The sequence below is a fragment of the Vombatus ursinus genome, unplaced genomic scaffold, assembly GCF_900497805.2.
Source record: "Vombatus ursinus unplaced genomic scaffold, bare-nosed wombat genome assembly UNPS02014794.1, whole genome shotgun sequence".
Taxonomy (NCBI): Eukaryota; Metazoa; Chordata; class Mammalia; order Diprotodontia; family Vombatidae; genus Vombatus; species Vombatus ursinus.
The window spans coordinates 18,385,030-18,407,381 of NW_020954572.1; the positions used below are offsets into that span (position 1 = coordinate 18,385,030).

A 22,352-nucleotide genomic window follows, 5' to 3' on the forward strand; every position below is an offset into this window, starting at 1 on the left:
CCCTTTCCCTTTTCTTCCTCTTTACCCTTACTGCTTCTTCTCTCCTTTCTATCCCCCTTCCCTCTTCTTTCTTCCTTTCCCTCCTACTGCCTATAGTGCAAGTTAGATTTCTATACCTAACTGATTATGTTATTCCCTTCTTGAGCCAAATCTGATGAAAGTAAGGTTCAAACAATGCTCATCTCCCTCCCTTCTTTCCCTCTGCTGTAATAGGTTTTTGTGCCTTTTCCTGTAATATAATTTACCCTTGTCTGTCTCCTCCTTTCCTTTTCTCTCAGTACATTTTCTTAAATCAGATTAATCCACTTACTTGGATCCATTTAACCCACTTGATTAGATTTTTTTTATCATTACATCAAAGTCAATTTATACCCACCCCCTTTATGTATACCCCTTTAACATGGTGTAATAACACTACAGTTCTCAAGTTACAAGTGCCATCTTCCCTTGTAGGGATGTAAACAGTTTGCCCTTATTAACAACATATTGTATTTTTCTGTCCCATTTACCTTTTTATGTCTCTCCTGGGTTTTGTACTTGAAGATCAAATTTTCTGTTGAGCTCTGGTCTTTTTATCAGGAAGGTTTGGAAGTCCCCTATTTCATTGAATATCCATCTCCTCCCCTGAATGATCATGCTCATTTTTGCTGGGTAGTTGATTGTTGGCTGCGGTCCAAGCTCCTTTGCCTTACGGAGTATCATGTTCCATGCCCTTCGGTCTTTTAATGTAGAAGCTGCAAAGTCCTATGTAATCTTAACTGTGGTTCCATGATATTTAAATTGTTTCTTTCTGACTGCTTGCAGTATTTTCTCTTTGACCTGGTAATTTTGGAATTTGGCTGCTATACTCCTTGGCGTTTTCAATTTGGAATCTCTTTCAGGAGGTGGATTCTTTCTATGGCTATTTTACCCTCTGGTTCTAGGACCTCAGGGCAGTTTTCCTTTATGATTTCCTGAAAGATACTGTTCAGGCTCTTTTTTTCCATTATGATTTTCAGGTAGACCAATAAATTTTAAATTATCTCTCCTGGGTCTATTTTCCAGGTCAGTTGTTTTACCAATGAGGTATTTTACATTTTCATCTATTTTTTTCATTTTTTTGTTTCTGTTTGACTGATTCTTGCTCTCTCATAGAGTCATTAGCTTCCATTTGCCCAATTCTAATTTTTAACAAATTGTTTTCTTCTGTTAGATTTTGTACCTCCTTCCCCATTTGTCCAATTGTATTTTTTAGGAATTTGTTTTCTTCGGTGTACTTTTTTTCCAGTTGGCCAATTGTATTTTTTAAGGACTCTTCTACCTCTCTCATTTGACTTTTAAAATCCTTCTTGAGGTCTTCTAAGAAGGCTTTTTGGGCTTCAGACCAGTTCATATTCCCTTTTGAGGTTCCAGATGTGGGTTTGTTGACAATGTTGTCCTCTTCAGAATTTCTGCCTTGATCTTCACTGTTCTCATAATATGAATCTATGGTACGTTTCTTTTTGCTCATGGTGTTTGATTTTTCCTTGGCCTTTAAAGAGATTGAGCTCTCCTGCTGGGGAGCAGAGGGCACTGACCCAAGCTTCTTGTTTTGGGAGCCTAGGTCTTGGCCACTGCCTTTGTGTGCTGGGGCCTCCAGTGCTGGCATATGGAGGCTGTAGGGTTCTGGTAGCTTACCTGGTGTTAGGCTGGAACTCTCGGGCAGCTCTAGGTTGCCTGCTTTTCCTTTCCTTTCACTTTCTTCAGTTCCTTTCAGATAGATGTTGTAGGGTGTTTATCTGTGTGGGGCCTTTTGTAGTGCTGTTTCACTATTTTTGCTGAGGCAGTGGGAAACCCCATTTGCTGTAGAATGCTGAGGCACCTAGTGGTTTTCTGAGCTGGTTTCCACTGGTTCCTCCTCCCTCACTGAGGTGCTGGGAAGTCCAGGTATTGGTGTTTGTCTGTTCTACCACCTGGGTTTCAGGATCTCCTCCTGGTGTGCTAAAGTGGGGCTTTCCGCTAGTTGTCTGAGATGTCTCCCGTTCAGTGTTGCTCCCCTTCCCCCAGGGCAAGAGGGGCCTTTCCTGTTAATCCCTCAAGTTACCTGGGCTACTGGACTACTTCTCCCCATCTTTCTTCTGGTTCAGCTGTTCCAGGATTTTTCCTGGGGCAATATTTTCTGGGCTTTCAGAGGTTGATAGGGGAGGGTGAGAGCAACTCTCAAGTTTAATCTTAAAGGGCAGAAGAGATATAGGATGATTTAAGGGATAGAAGGATCAAATGTGGTTTTTTCAGGATGAAGGAGATATGATGAGTGTGTTTGTAGGAAATAGGAAAGAAGCCAGGAGAGAAGGAAACATCAAAAATAAGTTATAAAGAGAGGATTCTGGGAAGATGGTAGAGTAGGTCAGAAAACTTTTGGCCTTCCAAATTTCCTCCACAAAAGAAAGACATCATCAGCCTCAAAGCAGCAGAAATAAACAAGGGGTGAAGTAATTATTCTCCTAAGACAATCTGAGAAGACCCCAGGAAAGACCTGGTGGAGGTTCGGCTTGAGTGAAGTGCAGACACCTCCAGGCCAACTCCACAGAAGCAACAAACAAGTCCTGGGGGCAGCTGGGTTAAGAGGCAGCCCCAGCCTTAGAAACTTTCATCTCAAGGACAGTGTTGGGGGGTGAGGAGGATGTCTGACAGCTGAGTAGGAGAAGACTGAAGGACCTTCCATTGTCGAGGGATGCCAAGCACATCTGTGCCAACCATCCATGTCCCAGACTGTGGCTGCAGGGAGAAGGAGCTAGCACACACCTGGTGAGTGCAGTGGCGAGGGGCAGGAGCCCTGCTGGCTGTGGACACTGGCAGGAGAGCAGAGTCCTTGGTTTCAGTTCCAGGGCAGAAAGGACGGCTGTAGTTTGCAGCCACCTGAGGGACCAGAGGGAGCAAGAGCATTTGTGGGTAAGCGTGGCTGGGGGCCCTAGCTGTGGCTTAGGAGGAAAGAGGACAGCCCAAGGCTGGGCCCCAGGTTGGACCTCAGAAAGTAACAGTAGGAAGGATCTGAGGCTTAGGGCATCATTGCCCATACCTCGGGACCAGAACTTGATTACAGTAACAGCTGCTATCAATAAATGAAGTGAGTAAGCAAAGGAGAAAGATCCCAACCACAGACAGTTACTATGGGGATAGAGAAGATCTGGGTTCAAATTCAGAGGAAGATAATGGAGCTAAATAAAAAAACCACTCCTGTTTCAATGAGAACATGAAATGGTCACAGAAAGAGTTCTTGAAAGAACTTAAAAAGGACTTTAAAAATCAAATAAGAGAGATCAAGGAAAAATTAGAAAAAAATATGAGCAATCCAAGAAAATCAAGAATATTATGAAAAGAAAGTAAACCAACTGGAAACAGAGAATCAGAAACTTAAGGAAGAAAATAATTCCTTAAAAACTAGAATTGGGCAAGGGGAAGCTAATGACATTCTAAGACACCGAGAAATCATAAAACAAAATCAAAAGAATGAAAAAATAGAAGAGAAAGTGAAACATGTCATCAAAAAAACAACTGATCTGGAGAACAGATCGAGAAGAATAATCAAGACTACTTGAAAATCATGATAAGAAAAAAGAATCTTGATACAGTAATATTACAAGAAATTATCAAGGAAAATTGCCCTGAAGTTTTAGAACAAGAAGGCAAAGTAGAAAAAGGAAAAATGCTCTGATTACCACCTGAAAGAGCTCTCAGGAGGAAAACTTACAGGAACATCATAGCCAAGTTTCAAAACTCTCATGTTAAGGAGAAAATAGTGGAAGCAACAAGAAAAGAAACAATCTAAATATTATGGAGCTACAGTAAGGATTACACAAGACCAGGCAGCTACTACATTGAAGGACCGTAGGTCTTGAAATACTATATTCCGTAGAGCAAAAGAACCAAGGGTAACTTACCCAACAAAGTGAAGTATAGTCCTAAATGAAAAACAAACAAAAAACAATAGACTAACTGAAAGACTTTCAGGTTTTTGTGACAAAAACCCTAGAACTTAAGGGAAAATACAACATACAACATCCAAGAGAAATATGAGATAAACATTAAAGGCCAATTGTAAGGGACTCCATGAGGTCAAATTGTTTACTTCATATATGTGAAAATGATTGTCCTTATTATTTGAGTAGTCTGAAAGAAAGGCTTGGACTGAGCGGAATATGATGGGGTGATTCTAAAAAAGTAAAACTGTGTAGGGAGAGATAAAAGGAAAAACTAATACAGAAGAAGCTAATGGGGGGAGGACAGGTAGTGCTGGAACGAGTTAGAGAGGGAAGGGGTGTGTGTGTGTGTGTGCCTGTGTGTGTATAAAAGTATTCTAAATTCAGAAAGAAATAAGAGGGTAAGGGAATAGGATAGGGGGAGAGGATAAGGAGGGACTTTTAGAGGAGTGGGTAGGTTAAGAAATAGGAGGGCAAGGTAGTAGGTAGAAGTAAAGCAAAGGAGTGAGGAGAGATAGGGTAGATAGGGTGAGAAGAATAATGAGGAAAAACAGGAAGGAGGAAAACACACAATAAGCAGTTGCAGCTTAGAATGTGAATGGGATGAATTCACACATAGAATGGAAATGGATAGCAGATTAAAAATTTGAATTCAACAATATGTTGCTTTCAGGAAACAACAAAAATGAGAGATAAACACAAAAGATAATATAAAGGGCAGGAGTAGAAGTTAGTATGTAAAAAAAGCAGAGATAGTAATCATGATCCTAGACAAAGTTGAAGTTAAAATAGGTTTAATCAAAAGTCAAAAATAGAAAAACCGCACTATGTATCAACAATATTATTTAATGTTGTTTTAGACCATTTAGAATACCTAGACAGTATAAAATACCTGAATATATTCCTGCCAAAACAGTCACAGGAACTATATGAACATAAACATGAAACACTTTTTATACAAATAAACTCAGATCTAAATAATTGAAGTAATATTTATTGGTCATGGGTAGGTAAAGCCAACATAAATTCCTAAATGACAATTTTACTTAACTAATCTATTTATTCAATGTCATCCCAATTAAATTACTAAAAGATTTATTTTACTGAATTAGAAAAAATAACAGTTCATTTGGAAGAACAAAAAGTTAGGAATTTCAAAGAAACCAGGAAAAAAGATGTAAAGGAAGTAGATTCAAGGGGCAGCTAGGCGGCGCAGTGGATAGAGCACGGGCCCTGAAGTCAGGAGGACCTGAGTTCAAATCCAGCCTCAGATCAAATTCTTGACACTTACTAGCTGTGTGACCCTGGGCAAGTCACTTACCCCCAATTGCCAAAAAAAGAAAAATAAAGTAGATTCAGCAGTATCAGATTTTTTCTGTAGAATATGAGGCAAAGTGGAACCCAGAATTTTAAAAACAAAAGTTCTTTAAAAAATGGTTTTCACATACAACTGGGAAATAAGATATACAGGAAATGGGGTATAGAAATCTATGCTGTCCTACAGGAAAATTGAAGGGGAAGGGGATAAGGGGAGGAGAGAGAGAAGGGAGGGCAGATTAGGAGACAGGTACTCAGAATGCATGCCATCTTGTGGTGGGGGGAGGTATGAGATGGGGAGAAAATTTGGAACTCAAAATCTTGTTAAAGTGAATGTTGAAAACTAAAATAAATTAATCAAGAAAAAAAGAATATGAGGCAAGGCTCTCATCTAAGAGGTGTGATTAAATTTAAACTATGTTATAAGGTGAGAGCATTGTTGAAGTATAACAAGGATAATTTCAATTATTTTGAATTAAAATTTTCTTGTGTAAATAAAATGTATGCAGCCAAGAATAGAAGGAATAGAGAAAACTGGAGGAAAAACTTTCATAGACAGTCTTTCAGATGAGGTGTGATTCGGTTGGAATATTGTTGTGGTGTAGGAAATGATGAGCTGGTAGAGTTAGAAAAACATGGAAGGACTTTGGCCTATGAAGGAAGGTGCTATCCACCTTCAGAGAAACAGATTATAGGAGGAAATAAGCATAGTACAGTCTTACATATATGTGTATGAATGTATATGTGTTTATAGATAATCTGTGTATATGTATATATATCCACCCTTAGTTGTAGCCTTCTTTAGAGTGGTGGGGGGAGGAAGGAGAAAAATAAGGTACAAAGTGCATAGCAGAGAACAAAAGAAAACCAGAAGAAAGCAAAGAAAAAACTTTATTATATAGGTTTTCTTGAAATGTAAATTTATTATTTTATATTGAATCCTCTCTTCTGTTCTGCTGTGTACATGGCAATTTTTTTTCTTTTCTCATTTTGTATTTAAGTTTAAAATAAAAAAAATTCACAAAAAGAAATGTTACAGAGTAAGAATGACTGATAGGGGCAGTCTTTCGGAGGGGATGGGATAGGATCTCTTGAACAAGTATAGACATTAACCTTGGTAAGCCCACTTCTTCATGTGAGAGAGGAGTGAAGGAGGAGATACAGTAACAGAAGGTATCTATGAGAGATAGGAGGCAAGGCTGTCACCTGAGAGGTGTGATATTTTCTACCTTTGTTTAGCAACACTTGTGTAGGAGTAAGGTGGTGGAAAGTGGGAATGGTCCAGGGCTGAGGCTTGGCAGGTTGTCAATGGTATGATAAGGGGGCTAGGGACTCAAAAAAGAAGAGCAGTGTAGAGCTGAACTAGTTCACCAATGGGAACTGAGAGAATTAATCCTTAAGTTGAAGATTTTTGAAATGTGTACATCGATTTGTATAATTTAGAGCACCTCTGGGAGGGTAAGTGCTGGAGCGGAGGGGATATGTGAGAACATGCTGTTAAATGACCCTGAACCTAAGGACCAGTTAGACCTAAAATGGTCATGGTCAGGGGCTAAGCCTGCCAGGTTCTCCAGGCTAAGACCTAAAGAGTAGAGTTTGGAAGAAGTCTTTATTCACAGAAGTTGTGAAGGTGCAGGAATGTGTTCCTACAGAAAGCTTACTTTTTAAAACATTCATATATATCAATCAAGAACCTTTAGGGGAGGTTTAAGGCTTTACTATGGGTTTGGTATCCAGCTTGTTTTCTCCTGGAGAGGGTTAAGGTCTGCATTTGTTCTTTTCCAGCTTTGATTCTGTTCCCTTTTTTGCAGGCACCCCCGTGAAAATCCTTTCCATAATCTGAAAGTCCTTTTGGTATCCGACCAGCAGCAAAACTTCCTGGAACTTTGGTCTGAGATCCTCATGACTGGGGGAGCAGCCTCAGTGAAGCAGCACCACTCAGTTGCCCAGAACAAAGGTACCTATTGAAAGGATGTTAGGAAGCCTCTGCTTCCCCAGGGAGTGCATTGTTTCTGCTACCCGTATCTGGCTAGCTTTTATAATTACTGGGCCTTGTGGTCAAAGTTCCTGTCCTGACAGGTTGACCTTGCCCATGTTCCTCTGAGAGAAGACAAGAGTAACTTCAGGTGAGGTGAGTCACCATAAGACAAGCACAGGGCTGTCCTTGGCTCGTGCTTGATTCCAGTGATATGTTTGCCAAATCTTTGCCTAGATGCGACCATTCTCTGGGTTCAGGGGACACTCATTATGGTATCTTTTTACTAAAAAGTCCAGGTTCAAATAGAGATTTGGAGAGAATAGGTCTCTAGTTTGGGCGAAGTGGAATGGTCTGGCTAGAGGCCATGTCTTTGCTCATAACAGAGGGCTATAACATATTCCTTTTAATTTATTTTCTGCTCATTCTTTCAGATATTGCTTTGGGGGTATTTGATGTTGTGGTGACAGACCCCTCGTGCCCTTCTTCGGTGCTTAAGTGTGCAGAAGCATTACAGCTGCCTGTGGTGTCACAAGAGTGGGTTATCCAGTGCCTCATTGCTGGGGAGAGAGTTGGATTCAAGCAGCATCCAAAATATAAACATGATTATGTCGCTAACTAAAGATGCTCAGCCCCATCAATTTCATTCCCTGCTATCGTGAAGACTGTGTTTTAACCAGGTTTTAAATGTGTCTTGTGTGTAACTGGACTTCATGCATGGATCATTGTATATAGTTTTCTTTGCTGGACTTTTATGACAAAATAAATGTTGAATCTCTTTGGTTGTAGTAACTGATTTCTTTATCCTTTTTTTCTGAGTTTCTTTTGGAAGGAAGGAATAGGAGAAAAGAACATTGCCTGTAGGGCAGAGGTTTTTTAACTTTTTTTTATATTTTGATTAATGTATTTCAATATAATTGGTTTCCTTTGTAATCCTGTGTATTTTATGAATATAAAAACAATTCTGAGGAGGGGTCCACATACTGCCAGAGGGGTCCATGTCAGGAAAAAGATTAAGAATTTCAATTGTATGACTTTTAAACAGAATCCTCATTACCTTTTGGAAGAGGGGCATCTTGCCTTGGAGATAAGGGGGGGCTTTCAAATTTGCTATTTAGTGTTTAGGAGGCTTAGTGCTGACCATTTGTTTTTTCTAGTTAATTTTGTACCAAGACATTCCAAAGATAAGTGGAGAATATTCTTTGCCTTAAAACACTTCTTTCCAGTGAGCATACAACTGGTAAGTTATATGTGCTTTCTAAAATATGAAGTTATGAAACTTAGGGATGCTAAGACTCACCTGCACTGAAGAGTTTGATTTCCTTTGATGTGTGGGTAAGCTGTCCTGTGGAGCTAGCTAGTGGAGAGTCCAGGACTGGGCTGGGACTGGGTCAAAAGCCCTGAGGTCATATAAAATGAAATAGCTACCTGAGCACTTAAAAATGTTCAAGACTCCAAAAAGTCATGTATTTCAAATTACTGTAGCCATTGCCCTTACTACCAGAAACAAGTTAGTTAGTCCCTTTGCAGTCAGTAGTAGAGGGAAAGACCACTTCCATCCATCTTCTTTAGGAGAAACCCGAATATCTCTTCTTTGCTCTTGCTTTCTAGGAGATAGCAATGGAGAGTCCCTGCTAGGTGAATGATTAATTTAAAGAGTAAGAACTAATAATTTTAATTAATTTTAATTAAATTTAATATAAAGAGTAAGAACGAATTTAAAGAGTAAGTTAAAGAGTAGAACATTGAGCAATGGCACTATAATCTAGGTAAATTTTCTAGGGACAGAGATCAAGTTTTTATTTGTTATACACAGAAACCAGTACAATGGCAAGGACTTAATAAATATTTATTTTGATGGTGTTATGAAACTGCTGACGACCTAGGTTCAAGCCCTGTCTCTGCCACATAACTGTTTCCAGGACTGTGGGCAAGTCACTTAATTTCTTGGTGCCTCAGGGACCTCTCAGACTATGAGTTGTGGATTGGCTGCAGATCTGAATTGATGGAGAGTCTCCCATACCTATGAGATACCACCTCTCACCCCTCCCCAAATAAAATTGCTGAATGCTTCTACTTTAGTAGCACTAATTAGTTGGGTGTGGAATTTGTGATTTAAACTACTGATGCCCTTTTATGGCTGAAATTTTCACATGGAGACTTTATTCTATTCCCCCCCCCCACCAAAAAAAACTTCCATACATCTTAATCCTTTGTTATTGACCCAGCTACTTACTCATTAAGTTTAAGCTGAGATAGCTGGAAGTTGTTTATTTTTGATTCATAGATTAAGATCGTTTAGCTACTTCAAGGATTATGTAGAAAAGCTCTGAATAAGGAAGAATGGCTATAAATTCAATAGAAAATTTACCTTTTGCCCTTTTTGCTTGCTAATGGCAGGCAACCAGAAATCTGATGTGTGCAAAAATAATCCCGTTTCCAAATATATGCCATAAGCAGATTTGACTTTCTGGTCATACTACAATGATTGTTCAAAATGTATTTCTAGAAGAACTACATATTCAGTAATGGTCATTTGACTATTAACTAAGTCATGCTTTACCACCAAACTCCTAGAAGGAGGATTAATTAATAAACTCTTATAGAGGTCCAGAAGAAAATTTGCTTGTGTTTGGATGTGTATGAAGCTAACATTTTTCAGTGGTGATAAATGATGTCCTTGGTACAAAGTTAATGGCTCCATGACAGAAGGGAGTGGATTAAACTTCAGTGATTGAAGAGGAGATAAAGAATTTCTCAGTTATAAAAGCAGAAGAGAATGTTTCCATGAACCTTCAGTAACAGACAGGATCACCAGACTGGATAGATGGAAATTGCAGTCTTGCCAACTCAGCTTCTGAACCTCGGCCACAGGCTATTTTTATACCCCAAAACTGCAAAAGAAAAAGACCCCATTGCATAATTTTCAGAAGTCTTCTTCAAAAAACTATGAATGTGAGACAGTTTCACATTAAAACTCAAGGAACTGTATACAGTTCCTAGCCTGTCTTCTGTTAACATCACCAAATGATCTGTTGGAGGAGGCTTAGAAGAAATTACTAAGACCAAATAAGCCTTTTTTTTCTCTTTAGGAAAATGTTTGAAGAAAGATAATGGGAGAACTGAGCAAATTATTTTTATCTCCTCTTGCTCACAAACCCACACTATAGTATGGGGAAAAATTCTACTGAAGAGACTATTTAATATAAAGAAGCTTGATCTTTTTACATGAGGCAGCATGGCACAACAGAGGGGAGCCCACTGGATGTGGAGTCAGAGGATCTGAATTCAAATCCTGGTACTGCTATTTATGTGACTTTTGGGCAACCTGAGACAATAGGTCTCGATTTCTTCATTGTAAAATAAGGGGGTTGGAGTAGAAGAACTCAGAAGACCCTTCCCGTGCAGTGTGATTCTATAAACCTTACTAGCTGAATACCACCTCTTCCTACCTGCCCAGAGTCCCACCAGCTTGGGTGTAATACTTGTTGTAATCCAATCGTAGCAGTAGTTGAGCCAAATCTGAGTTTATCTGATGATTCCGGACACTGGAAAGGATCTTAAAAAGGAGTGAAGACTGACGGCTAAAACCCTGCAGGAAAGAGTAACGGTGATTAAAATGAGCTCCCCACAAAACCTCATCCTTCTTTTATCTATAGCTGGGGAAGATGGGGAATTTCATATGAAGTGCCTTTAAGTTCAGGGGACTGATTGTGGCTGTGGCAGGGCAAGAAGAGGTCCCAGATCAGCACAAAGAGGTGTAACCTTGTGCAGGGCACAGTAACAAATGCCAGCTGATTGCTCTGTCACTCACTACCCAATGCTGGGTCACAGATACAGAGGGGTTGAGGAAGGGTTCTGTACCTAGCAGGAGTGGTCACAGGCTCTAAGCTATGCACTGAGCAAGCAGCACATTGAGAACCAACAGTTACATGGAGCTGGGTGTGAAGGAGGGAAGGAGACTCAGTTTCAGCATCAGGCCCAGTCCGAAGCTGGCAGGATAATAACCAGGGCAGGAATTCTAGACCAAAGGGAACCCTTTGTTCTGTCATCCTGAATCTGCAGAGATTTTCTTTGGGTTGATAGTGGCTGATTTCAACAGCAGTCCACTAGAACTTCAATAGGAGGCAAGCCTATAATTGCATTGCTCAGACCCAAAATCAGGCCCAGAATTTGCAGAGCTCTGACCACTAGGATGGCGCTAAGATTTCACCTTGGATCACTGGAAACTTACAGGTGTCCAGCCTAAGCTGTCCCTGAGACCCTGGAATAATATAACAACACCCCAACAAAGCAGCATCAAGACCCAAGAGGACACAAATATAGCCTAGACATTCCCTCCAAAAGTACACAAAGTCTAGCCTTTACATAAAGACTGAAGTCAAGAAGTAAGCTGGAAAAATGAGCAAACAAACAAAAAAAAAAAAGAATTCCACCATGATGTTATTATTGGTGAAAGGGTCACTCAAGCCACAAACTTTTAAAAGGAAAGAATGACTCCAAAACACCTATAACTAAAGTCTCAAAGAAAAATACAGCTTGAGCACAAGTTCAACTAGAATTCCTAGAAAAGAAGATGCAAGAGTTTATTTTTTCAAAGTTTATTTTTACAAAGACTTTTTTCTTTTTTTTTTTAGTTCTAAATTCTCACATTTCCCTCACTCCCTACCCAACCCAATAAGAAAGTAAAAAACCCTAAAACCTATTACAAATATGTATAGTTATGCAAAACAAAGTTGCACATTAGCTAAGTCAAAGAGCTTAAAAATTTTTTTTACACATGAAGTTAAAACATTAAAAGAAAAGAATTGAATGGAACAGAATTAGCGAATTAATAGCTTGGAACAAGAGGTACAAAAATCTTACCCGTACAACAGACTCCCTGAAAATCAGAATGGACTAAATAAAAGATAATTCCATGAGACAAGAAATATTAAAATAGTGTCAAGAAAACTGCCTACATCTCTTGGAACCAGAAGGCAATATCAATTAGTAAGCATTTACTAAGCGTCTATTATGTGTCTGGCAGTGTGCTAAGCACTGAAGATACCAAGAAAGGCAAAAGACAAGTTCCTGTTTTCAAAGAGCTCAAAATCTATTAGGTAAGATAACATGGAAACAATTATGTACAAACAAACTGGATACAGATAAATCTGAAATAATCAACAGAAGGAAGGCCTTGCAATTAAGGGGGATCAAGAAAGGCTTCCTGTAGAAGGTAGGATTTTAGCTGGATCTTGGAGCCAGGAGATGGAGATGAACAAAAAGAGAACTCCAAGCATGGGGGACAGTGACAAGGCCTGTAGTTCGGAGATGGCGAGTGTTGTGGGAGGAGGAGCAAGGAGGTCAATGACACTGGACCACACAGTATGTGGTGGAGAGTAAGGTGTGAGAAGACTGTAAAGGCAGGACAGGGCTAGATTATAAAGGGCATTGAAAGCCAAGCAGGATTTTATATTTGATCCTGGGGGTCACAGGGACTGACATTTATTGAATAGGAGAGAGGTGACATGGTCAGAACTGCACTTTTAAGAAGATTAATTGGAGAGATGAACGGAAGGAAGATGGATTGGAGTGGGGAGACTAGAGGCAAGGAGATCAACCAGCAGGCCATTTCATTAGAACAGAAATGAGGTGATAAGGGCAGGTACCAGAGCATCATGTGTAGTGTCAGAGGAAAGAGGCATATAAGGACATGTTCTGAGTTAAAATTAACTGGATATGGGGAGTGAAAGAGAATGAGGACTTGAGGATGACACCAAAGTCTGGTGTTATCCTTAACAGTAACAGAGAAGTTCAGAAGAGGGTAGGTTTTTGGGGGAAAGTTAACGAATTCAGTTTTGGACATGGAGAGTTTAAGATGTCTATGGGAGGAAGCCAAGATGACAGAGTAACATGAAGCAGTATATAACAAGCTCTCCTCACTAAAAAAACCAAATTACTCCAAACAAATCTAGAAAACACCAGACTGAACCTTTTTTTTTTTTTTTTTGGTGAGGCAGTTGGGGTTAAGTGACTTGCCCCGAGTCACACAGCTAATGAGTGTCAGACCAGGATTTGAACTCGGGTCCTCCTGACTCCAGGGCTGGTGCTCTATCCACTGTACCACCTAGCTGCTCCCAGACTCAATCTTGATGGGTACATCCAAGAAAAGTCACAGTGAGTCATTTGTCCATTCCAGGTCATCTGGAGATAGATGGCAAGGTCTACGAATGCTAGGGATGAAGTTGTATACAGAGCACCCTAGGTATGAAGGAATCCAGCTCCTAGGGAGAGGCTATGCACCAGGGCAAGAGGAAGTCCCAGATCTATATTAGGGCATTGCATGCAGGATGCAGGAACAGGTGTCAACTGGCACTTTTGGAATCCACTACCCAGTTCTGGGTCACAGATCTTTGGCAGACTGAGAAGGGAACCTGCACCCAGGGGGTAGTAATCCTGACCAGAGAGACCCATGGTGGTTTTTAAGGTGAGAGGAGCAAGTTCAGAAGTAAGTGGTAATGATGTGGCTCAAAGCCCCAGAGTGGGGTGCCAGTTTCCAGCCCAGTCTGACCACCTGCAGAAGAATAACTCTGGTGGGAATCCCAGACCAAAGGGGAGCTGACAACTCCATCACTCTAAACTAGCAGCTTTCCACGTGGCAAGCAGGGTGAAGTCCAGCAGTCACTGCTGCTCAGACCCAAACCCAAGTCAGGCCCTTGCAGAGCTCAGACCAAGAGGCAGTGATCAGATTTTGCCCAGGATCTCCTGGAATAACACAACACTTAACACTCCAAGAAAGCAGCAACAGGACCAGCCTAGACCTTCCCTCCAGAAGTGTGCAGGGCGCAACCCTAATATCAAGTCTGAAGTTAGGAAGTAGGCTGGAAGAACGAGCGAACAAAGAATCCCACCCTAAAAAACTTGTGAGAGCAGGGAAGCTCAAGACACAAACCCATAAGAAAAGATGACTAAAATATCTGAACACAAAGCCTAGAAGAAAAATACTGCTTGGGCACAAATTCACCTGTAATTGTTGGAGGGGATAAAGCAAGAATTTTTTTTAAAAAAGAGTTGAAAAACATTTATATAAATTAAGTGAGAGCACTTGAGGAAAAAAATGGGAAAGAAACAAGCTATGGATGAACGAGCTGAAAAGGGAATTAACAGCTTGGCACAAGAGGTATAAATCTTTGCCTAAGTAACAAAGTCCCTGAAAATTAGAATGGACCAAAAAGACGCCAATGACTATGAGGCATCAAAAAACATTAAAGTCAAAAGACTGAAAAAAAATAGAAGGAAATGCAAGGAACCTCATAGCAAAAACAACTGAACTGGGAAACAGATCAGGAGAAAAAAAATTTAAGAATCACTGAACTATCTGAAACCCACAAACAAAAATAAGAGCCTAGACACCTTATCTTATTTCAAGAACTCTTAAATGAAAACTGCCTGTATCTCTTGGAACTAGAGGGCAAAGTAGAAACAGAAAGAATCGACCAATCACCTCCAGAAAGAAATTCCAAAACAAAAACTCCCAGGAACATAGCCAAAATCCAGAGCTTCTGGGTCAAAGAAAAAAATACTTCAAGTTGCCAAAAAGAAAGAATTTAAGTACCAAGGAGCCACAGTTGGAATCATACATGATTTAGCAGCCACCAGTATAAAGGAGTGGAGAACTTGGAATATATTTCAGAAGGCCAAAGACTTAGGGTTACAGCCAAAAATAACTTATTAGTAGAACTGAGTATAATACTCAGGGGTAAAAGTGGATTTTAATGAAATAGAGGACTTCCAAGCATTCCTAATGAAAATACCAGAGCTTGGTAGAAACTCTGAAGTTCAAACATAGGAGTTAAGAGAAAAATAAAAAGGCAAACACAAATGAACAATGATAAGGTACTAAACAAGTGTCACTGCTTATATGTAAACGTGGGGAGATGATATATATGTTCCCTCTTAACCCTATCATCATCAGAAGTCATAGAAAGTCTAACTAGGCAAAGCCTGGGAGTGGTTCTGTTGATGTCTTGGTGATCTTAAGAAAAGAATGGAAAGAGAGGGGAAGTATAATATATTGGGGAGAGAGAAAAGAGAGAAGGGAAAGATTAGGGAAAATTAATAACTTTTGGGGCACAGTTCCAAATTGCTTTCCAGAATGGTGAGATCAAATTATAGCTCTATTGACATGGTGCTTTAATGTACCTATTTTCCCATACTCTTTCCAGCATTTGCCATATTCCTTTTCTGTCAGCTTTACCAAACTGATGAATATGAACTGGAACCTCAGAGTTGTTTTAATTTGTATTTCTCTGATTATTAGTGATTTAGGCATTTTTTCATATGGCTTTTGATAGTTCGGATTTCTTCCTCTGAAAACTGCCTGTTTATAGCCTTTGATTATTTGACAACTGGGGGACTTATTCTTGTGAATCTGAAATCTTTCACTTTATTTTTTAGAAATATGTCCTTTATCAGAGAAAATTGCTGCAAATATGTTTTCCCATTTTTGTTTCTCTTTTAATTTTAGCTGCTCTGGTTTAGTGCACAATCAAAATTGTCCTATAATCCTCTCTATTTTTTGGGCATGAATTATTCCACACTCTAAAGATCTTACAGGTAATTTCTTCCTTGCTTTTAAAATCTGTTTATGATGTTACCCCTTATGTTTAAGACACATACTCATCTGGCTAATACTTTGGTATATATGGTATAAGATCTTTAAACTATAAACTAGTTTCTGCTAGATGCTTTCCAGTTTTCCCAAGTTTTTGTCAAATATCGAGTTCTTACCCCAATAGCTAAGATCTGATAAGTTTATCAGATACTAGGCTTACTGTGCTCATTTGTTTCTGTATATTGTGTACCAAATATGTGCTACTGATCAACCTATTTTTTTTTAACAAGTACTACATAATTTTGATGACTACTGTTTTGTAGTATAGTTTAAGAGCTGGTACTGCTTGGCTTGTTTCCTTTTTTTCCCCATTTCCCTTGAGGTTCTTAGCCTTTTATTCTTTCAGTTCTGTTACTATTTTTCTTAGCTCTATAAAGTAGCCTTTTGATAGTTTGATTTGAATGGCACCGAATAAGCAAATTAATTTAGGCAGTACTCATTTTTATTATGTTGGCTCAGCCTACCCACGAGTAATGAATATTGTCTAATTATTCAGATTTGTCTTAGTTTTAAGAGTGTTCTGTAGTTGTATTCATATAGTTCTTGTGAGCACCTTAGCAGGTAGAGTCTCAAGTATTTTACACATTCTGTAGTTATTTTAAATGAATTTCTCTTTTTATCTCTTCCTCCTAGGTTTTGTTGATAATACGCAGAAATGCTAATGATTTCTGTGAGTTTATTTCTTGTAAATTTGTTAAAGTTGTTAATTATTTGAATTCTTCACTTAACTCTCTAAAGCTTTCTATGTAAATCATTATATCATATGCAAAAAAAGATAACCGTATTTCTTCTCTGTCTATACTTATTACCTCAGTTTCTTTTTCTTGTCTTATTGATCTAGCTAGCATTTCTAAGATTATATCAAATTGTAAAGGTGATAATGGACATCACTGCTTTACCCTTAATCTTATTCAAAGGCTCCTAAGTTTATCATTACATACAATGCTGGCTCTTGGTTATAGATAAATACTACTTATCAAATTAAGGAAAATACATTTATTCCTGTGCTAGTTTCTATTCTTTTTAACAGGAATGGGTGTTATATCTTATCAAAAGCTTTTTCTACATCTTTTGATAATAATCATATGATTTTTGCTGTTATTATTAACATGGTCAATTACGTTTATAGTTTTACTAATATCAAACAAATCTTGCATTCTTGCTATAAATCCAACCTGGTCATACTGATATGTTTGTAAAGCCTACTTGCAAATATTTTATTTAAAATTTTTGCATTATTTTCATTAGACATCAGCCTATAGTTTCCTTTTCTCTGTTTTGATGGGTTTTTTTTTTAACTTGGCCAATGAGGAAATTTGTTTTGCTCGACTATATATATTTGTTACAAGAGCTTTGTTCTTTCTTTTTCATTGGTGGGTGAAGGTGGGAGAGAGAGAAGGCAGATTTTGGTTAACTAAAAAAAACAAAATTTAATTAAAAAAAAAATTCTACAGAAGAGGATGGAAGCGCTCTCTTTAGCTGGCAAGACTGTCCCTATCCAACACCATTTTGGCAGAGCTGTCTACTCTGATTGAAAGACTTACCTTCACTAGGATACTCAGTTGGGCAGCCCCACGCTCATCTAGAGGTCCCAGATTCTGACTGACAAGTGAGCAGAAACTGTGACAGAGATCTAGAATTTCATTCAGGCAGTGGAATACCTATATTTAAAAAAAAAAACAGTAAAAGAAGGAAAATGGGCATGTTATGGGGAATGACAGAGTACAGGATTCAAGGTCTTCTATTCCCAAAAACACACCTATAACTCTGACCTTTCTTTCTTTCTTTCTTTTTTTGTCCAGGCAATTGGGGTAAGTGACTTGCCCAGGGTCACACAGCTAGTAAGTGTCAAGTATTTGGTCTGAGGTCAGATTTGAACTTGGGTCCTCCTGACTTCAGGGCCGGTGCTCTATCCACTGCGCCACCTACCTGCCCCAACTCTGACTTTTCTTCTTGAACTCCAGGCTTACATCTCTGACTGCTGAATATACATTTCAATTTGATGTCCTTTGGTACCTCAAATTCAGCATGTTTGAAACAGAATTCATTACCTTTATTTCCTCAGAACCCCTTTGCCCTTTAGGATTCCCAATTTCTATTCACTATCTCCTGAACATGCCGTGGATATTCCATGGATATGTCTTTATTCATTCTATATCCCCTGTATGGCATGTACAAAACACACTTCTTTTTTTCTCTCCTTATTTTTCCACTTCTCTAAGTCTTTCTTCAAGGCCTAGCTCAAGTCCCACTTCTTCCATGAAACCTTCCTTGATTGCCCTAACTCACAATGATCTCTGTCCACACCAAGCATTCTAGCATTTACTCACCACACCTGTTATTTGGTGCTATAGTAACAATACAAGGCAACATACGCTATCTTGCATGTCTATAGTCTGTCTTCCCAATTAGACTGCAATCTTCTTGAGAGGCAAACCATGTCATCTGGATCCTGAGTGTCTAGTATAGGGCCTTAATGGAGCGGGTTGATGAAGTTCTAGTCTCATCATCCTCTCGCCAAAGTAGAACTGAGGGGCAGCTAGGTGGCGCAGGGGATAGAGCACCAGCCCTAAAGTCAGGAGGACCCAAGTTCAAATCCGGCCTCAGACCAAACACTCGACACTTACTACCTGTGTGACCCTGGGCAAGTCACTTAACCCCAGTTGCCTTAAAAAAAAACAAAACCAAAAACGAAGTAGAACTGAACTCAAACCATCCAAGGCAGGTGGCTGATCCTAATGTGGGGGTGGGGAACCTGCAGCCTCAGGCTGCATGTAGCCCTCTAGGTCCTGAAGTGCAGCCCAAATCCTAGGGGATTTTGTGAAGTTTGGATTCATTCAAAGGGCCACACTTGAGGACCAAGAAGGCCACATGTGGCCTTTAGGCTGCAGGTTCCCCACCCCTGTCCTGATAGTTCTCAAGCTTTTTTTAGTTCATAGACACCTTTAGAAGAACAAGTATTTCACTCACTCTTACTTTTTATCATTACCATACATACTCACTAAAATTCCTCCTGCTACAGGTAAAGCAGTTTCTGTTTCTTTTGTTTTAAGCTATTCTCTATTTCTTATATACTTCAGAAACCTGAATATGTATCATCTGTGTTTTTGTGTCTTCTATTTATAAATATTGCTAAGCACCAACAAAAATGGGGAATAAAGATTTGCTTAATGGAAGTCCGTTGTCTTGTCAACTCAATCAGCATTTGAAGAAGGGGAAGATTCAGTGCTATAATAATTTCAGAAAACCAAACTAGCCCCACTCACAGGTTTCAGCAAGATGAATGACTGAGCCAGCAAGTTGCTCAGGAAGTGGTCATGAGCCAACTGGATGCTTTCAAAATCCCTAGTGGAGTTAATCTGATGGAGAAGCTGGGAGAATTGAGACTCCAGCACATCTACCTGAAGAAGAATTAGAAATTATTAAAGCATTTTGAATGATGTGATTACTCTAGGATAGAAAGCGGTAGTAAGGCATCTGAAAAAATAAACACAGAAAACTCCCCTGCCCTGAGCTCATCCACTTTCTTCTAAAAGTTCTTGGACTGACCAAGAAAGCCCTTATTATTTGGCATGACTTTGGTAGGGAAAGCTGAAGACCTGCTTCAGCCCAGCCTCCCCTCCTTAGCAGATGTTTTATGTTCATACTGATTGACCCAGTTACATCTTGTTAAGATTCAAAGACTTATGGGACACTTCAAAAACAGTCAAGCCAAAACTTCAATGATTCCAAAGATCTGAGATTTCATCCGGAGAGTACTCCCTCCAGTGAATTAAATTGCCATCACTAAGCTGAGTTACTATGACCAAACCAATTCATCAGCTGGTAATCAATCATCTGGTGTTAAGTCTCTCCTAACTTAGTGAGGCAGGTTCTTAGACAACAAATAGTTTGTCATATGGCCTGACTTGAAAGTTTCATAGTTTGGTAGGATCTGCCAGAGCTTGCACTTTACTGACATAACCTTCAAAAAAACTCAGGGTCAGCTTCCTGCCACAATAGAGCAGAGCAGGATTTTAATGTGATGCTAATGCCGTCACATCCACAAAAACTTATTAAGTGCCTTAGTTGTGCTGCTCATGAGATCATTAGTGCTTGTGGAGCGCCTTATGCCTTTCAATACCATTCCACTGTAAAGTAATTCTAAAAACCATGCCCAACAATCCAGCCCATTTTTTCTCTCATGAGCATTTCACACAGGGCAAGACTAAAACATCCCTTCAAGACCTTTCTCCTGCCCTTTCTTCATCCCTCATCTACTACTCAACTTTCAGCACAGACCTGGAGATAATATTGAAGATTATCCACCAAGAAGGCCATGTGGTTCCGTAGGCGCCATTTGACGGCATCGCTCTGGTTAGACTTGAGGTGCTTGCGCTGCATCTGGAGGGCCCAGCAGTGCTGCAGCTCTGCCTGCACTCGTCTTACGCTGAGCAAGTACTTGAAGACAACATTGTACCTGGGTCCAAAACAACCACCGTGATGCTAGAATCTTCCATTTCCAGCCACCTCCCCTTTTTCCTCGGTCAAATTCCAGATTCCTACCCTTTCTCCCATTTTCAAAAAGAAGGGATGTGAAGATAGCCAGAAAGGGTATCTCTCTGCTGGAGACAAAGTTCTTGTTCCTCTCTCCTGAGGCTCAACTCAATGCATGTGTCTGTCCCAGGACTTTCCACTTCTCCACTCACAAAAGGCTCAGCAATCCAAACAGCCTCTGCCCCTTCTACCTTTACTCTGACAAGTCATGCCAAACAACATCTGCTTTACAAAGTTCACTGAACTATACAGAGGTCATGAGAAGCAATAGGCAACCAGCTTTTGGGGAATGTAAGTCCCTCAAGAGCAGGCATGTTTTTTCTATAATCTCTTAGGGTTCAGGATTGCACAATGTGCTGAGGAGCTCTTAATGATATTTAATAGTTAGCTGTCTGAGAGTGATACAACCTTCTCTGAAAAGTAACGTGTCAGCCAAAAAGAAAGAAAGAAAAAAAGAAGGGGCAGCTAGGTGGCAAAGTGGATAGAGCACTGGCCCTAGATTCAGGAGGATCTGAGTTCAAATCTGGCCTCAGACACATAACACTTACTGGGCAAGTCACTGAACCCCACTGCCTAGCCAAAAAAAAAAGAAAGAAAAGTAATGTGTTGCTAGTCTCTACAAGTATCCAAATGGAGACTGAATTACTCTTTCAGAGAAAGAACTCCTGCCCTGTAGTGAGGCTATACTACGTAATTTGGAATGTCCCTTCTAATTCTAAAGTCTGTGCCTCTAAACTTTTCATCCCTCCCTAGGGCATGACAGCCACTGACAGAAGAGGAATGCCAGAGGGGACATACTGAAGACAGGGCACACCTGGAAGAAGAGCTGATTTCTAGTGGAACCAGAATTATGTGACTTCTCATCTAGGCATGAGTTTTCACAGAAAAATGAGAAACCTAATTTCCTTAAATTCTAAAATGATCCAGGTCTAAACTCTCCTTATCCAAAGGGGTTAAGGACACATCCAGCATCAAACCAATTACCCTGTCACTAGAATATTCACCCCAGACAAGCCTCCAGCTTCCCCTAAATCATTTTCAAAAAACAGAGGCAACATGACATGTTAGGAAGATCTAGGAGTTTGGAGGCCATTTATTCCAACCCCCTCATTCAACAGATGAGGAAACGAAGACCCAGGGAGTCTGAATGACTTGCCCATCATCACAGAGGTAGCAGTAGCACAGCCAGGACTCAAACTCAGGTTCAGTGATTCCAAGTTGAGCTCTATTTCTACTAAATCATACTACTTCCCAAGGGCTTTGGTTCAAAAAGACATCTCTCACCAGGAGTTCTCTAAAGAGTTTTAGGTCAGGCATCTGCTTGTGAAACAGAATGGGGTGGAGATGGCTGGATTCTTGAAGTTGTATCTCCTGGGCCTTCAGACTACTAACAACTGGTCAGATGGCCGCTGTCTTGCCTGCCTAGATCATCTCGTCTGGAGCACCTAAGATAGATAGTGTTTGCTAGCAAAGAGCTCACAGAGGCCTTGTAAACCTACTTCTCCAGGACAGCAGGAGTGAAGAGAATATGGAGAGGCCACTGCACTTTGTAGGAAAGACCCAGCGCTGCCCAACCTGATGCAGGGGCTTCTCGGGGAGAGGCGTCCCGAGAAGGTGCTTCTCGTGCTTGAGTAACATCTAAGGCAGAAAAAGAAAAAGAAAACATAGAAACTTCAGCCTAATTAAGATAGACAACTTGTTTTGTTAAAAGAAGAACGCACATGAATAACATGAAAGAAAAAACCGGAGGATGTCTAAGGCACAAGGAGGAAGACAGTGGGCAGAGGGCAAGGAAACAAACAATGTGTTTGAGGCTTCTTGGTAGATCTTAGTGATTATTCTATTGTCTTTAAACGTAAAGGCAGTTGGAATAAGACAAGAACTAACCCATCTAACAGAAATATGGCATGGTATAATGAAAAAATCCTTG

General features: G+C 39.9%; 2 protein-coding genes across 4 annotated transcripts in view; one reads left to right on the top strand and one right to left on the bottom strand.

The window, feature by feature from the left end:
- Nucleotides 1–8,022, top strand: part of TP53BP1 (tumor protein p53 binding protein 1) — a 130,686-nt gene extending 122,664 nt beyond the window's left edge. Inside the window, exons 27-28 of the mRNA XM_027869976.1 lie at nt 7,067–7,212; nt 7,665–8,022. Of these exons, the coding sequence (XP_027725777.1) occupies nt 7,067–7,212; nt 7,665–7,852 (334 nt within the window). The 3' untranslated portion in view covers nt 7,853–8,022. The remainder of the gene's footprint in view (nt 1–7,066; nt 7,213–7,664) is intronic.
- Nucleotides 8,023–9,062: 1,040 nt separating this feature from the next.
- Nucleotides 9,063–22,352, bottom strand: part of TUBGCP4 (tubulin gamma complex associated protein 4) — a 33,848-nt gene continuing 20,558 nt past the window's right edge. For all 3 annotated transcript variants that reach the window (XM_027869873.1, XM_027869872.1, XM_027869871.1), the window contains 6 exons: nt 21,922–22,060; nt 20,168–20,345; nt 19,153–19,287; nt 17,431–17,547; nt 10,683–10,822; nt 9,063–10,124 (listed from right to left, as the gene is read on the bottom strand). In XM_027869873.1, the coding sequence (XP_027725674.1) occupies nt 10,112–10,124; nt 10,683–10,822; nt 17,431–17,547; nt 19,153–19,287; nt 20,168–20,345; nt 21,922–22,060 (722 nt within the window). In that variant the 3' untranslated portion in view covers nt 9,063–10,111. The remainder of the gene's footprint in view (nt 10,125–10,682; nt 10,823–17,430; nt 17,548–19,152; nt 19,288–20,167; nt 20,346–21,921; nt 22,061–22,352) is intronic.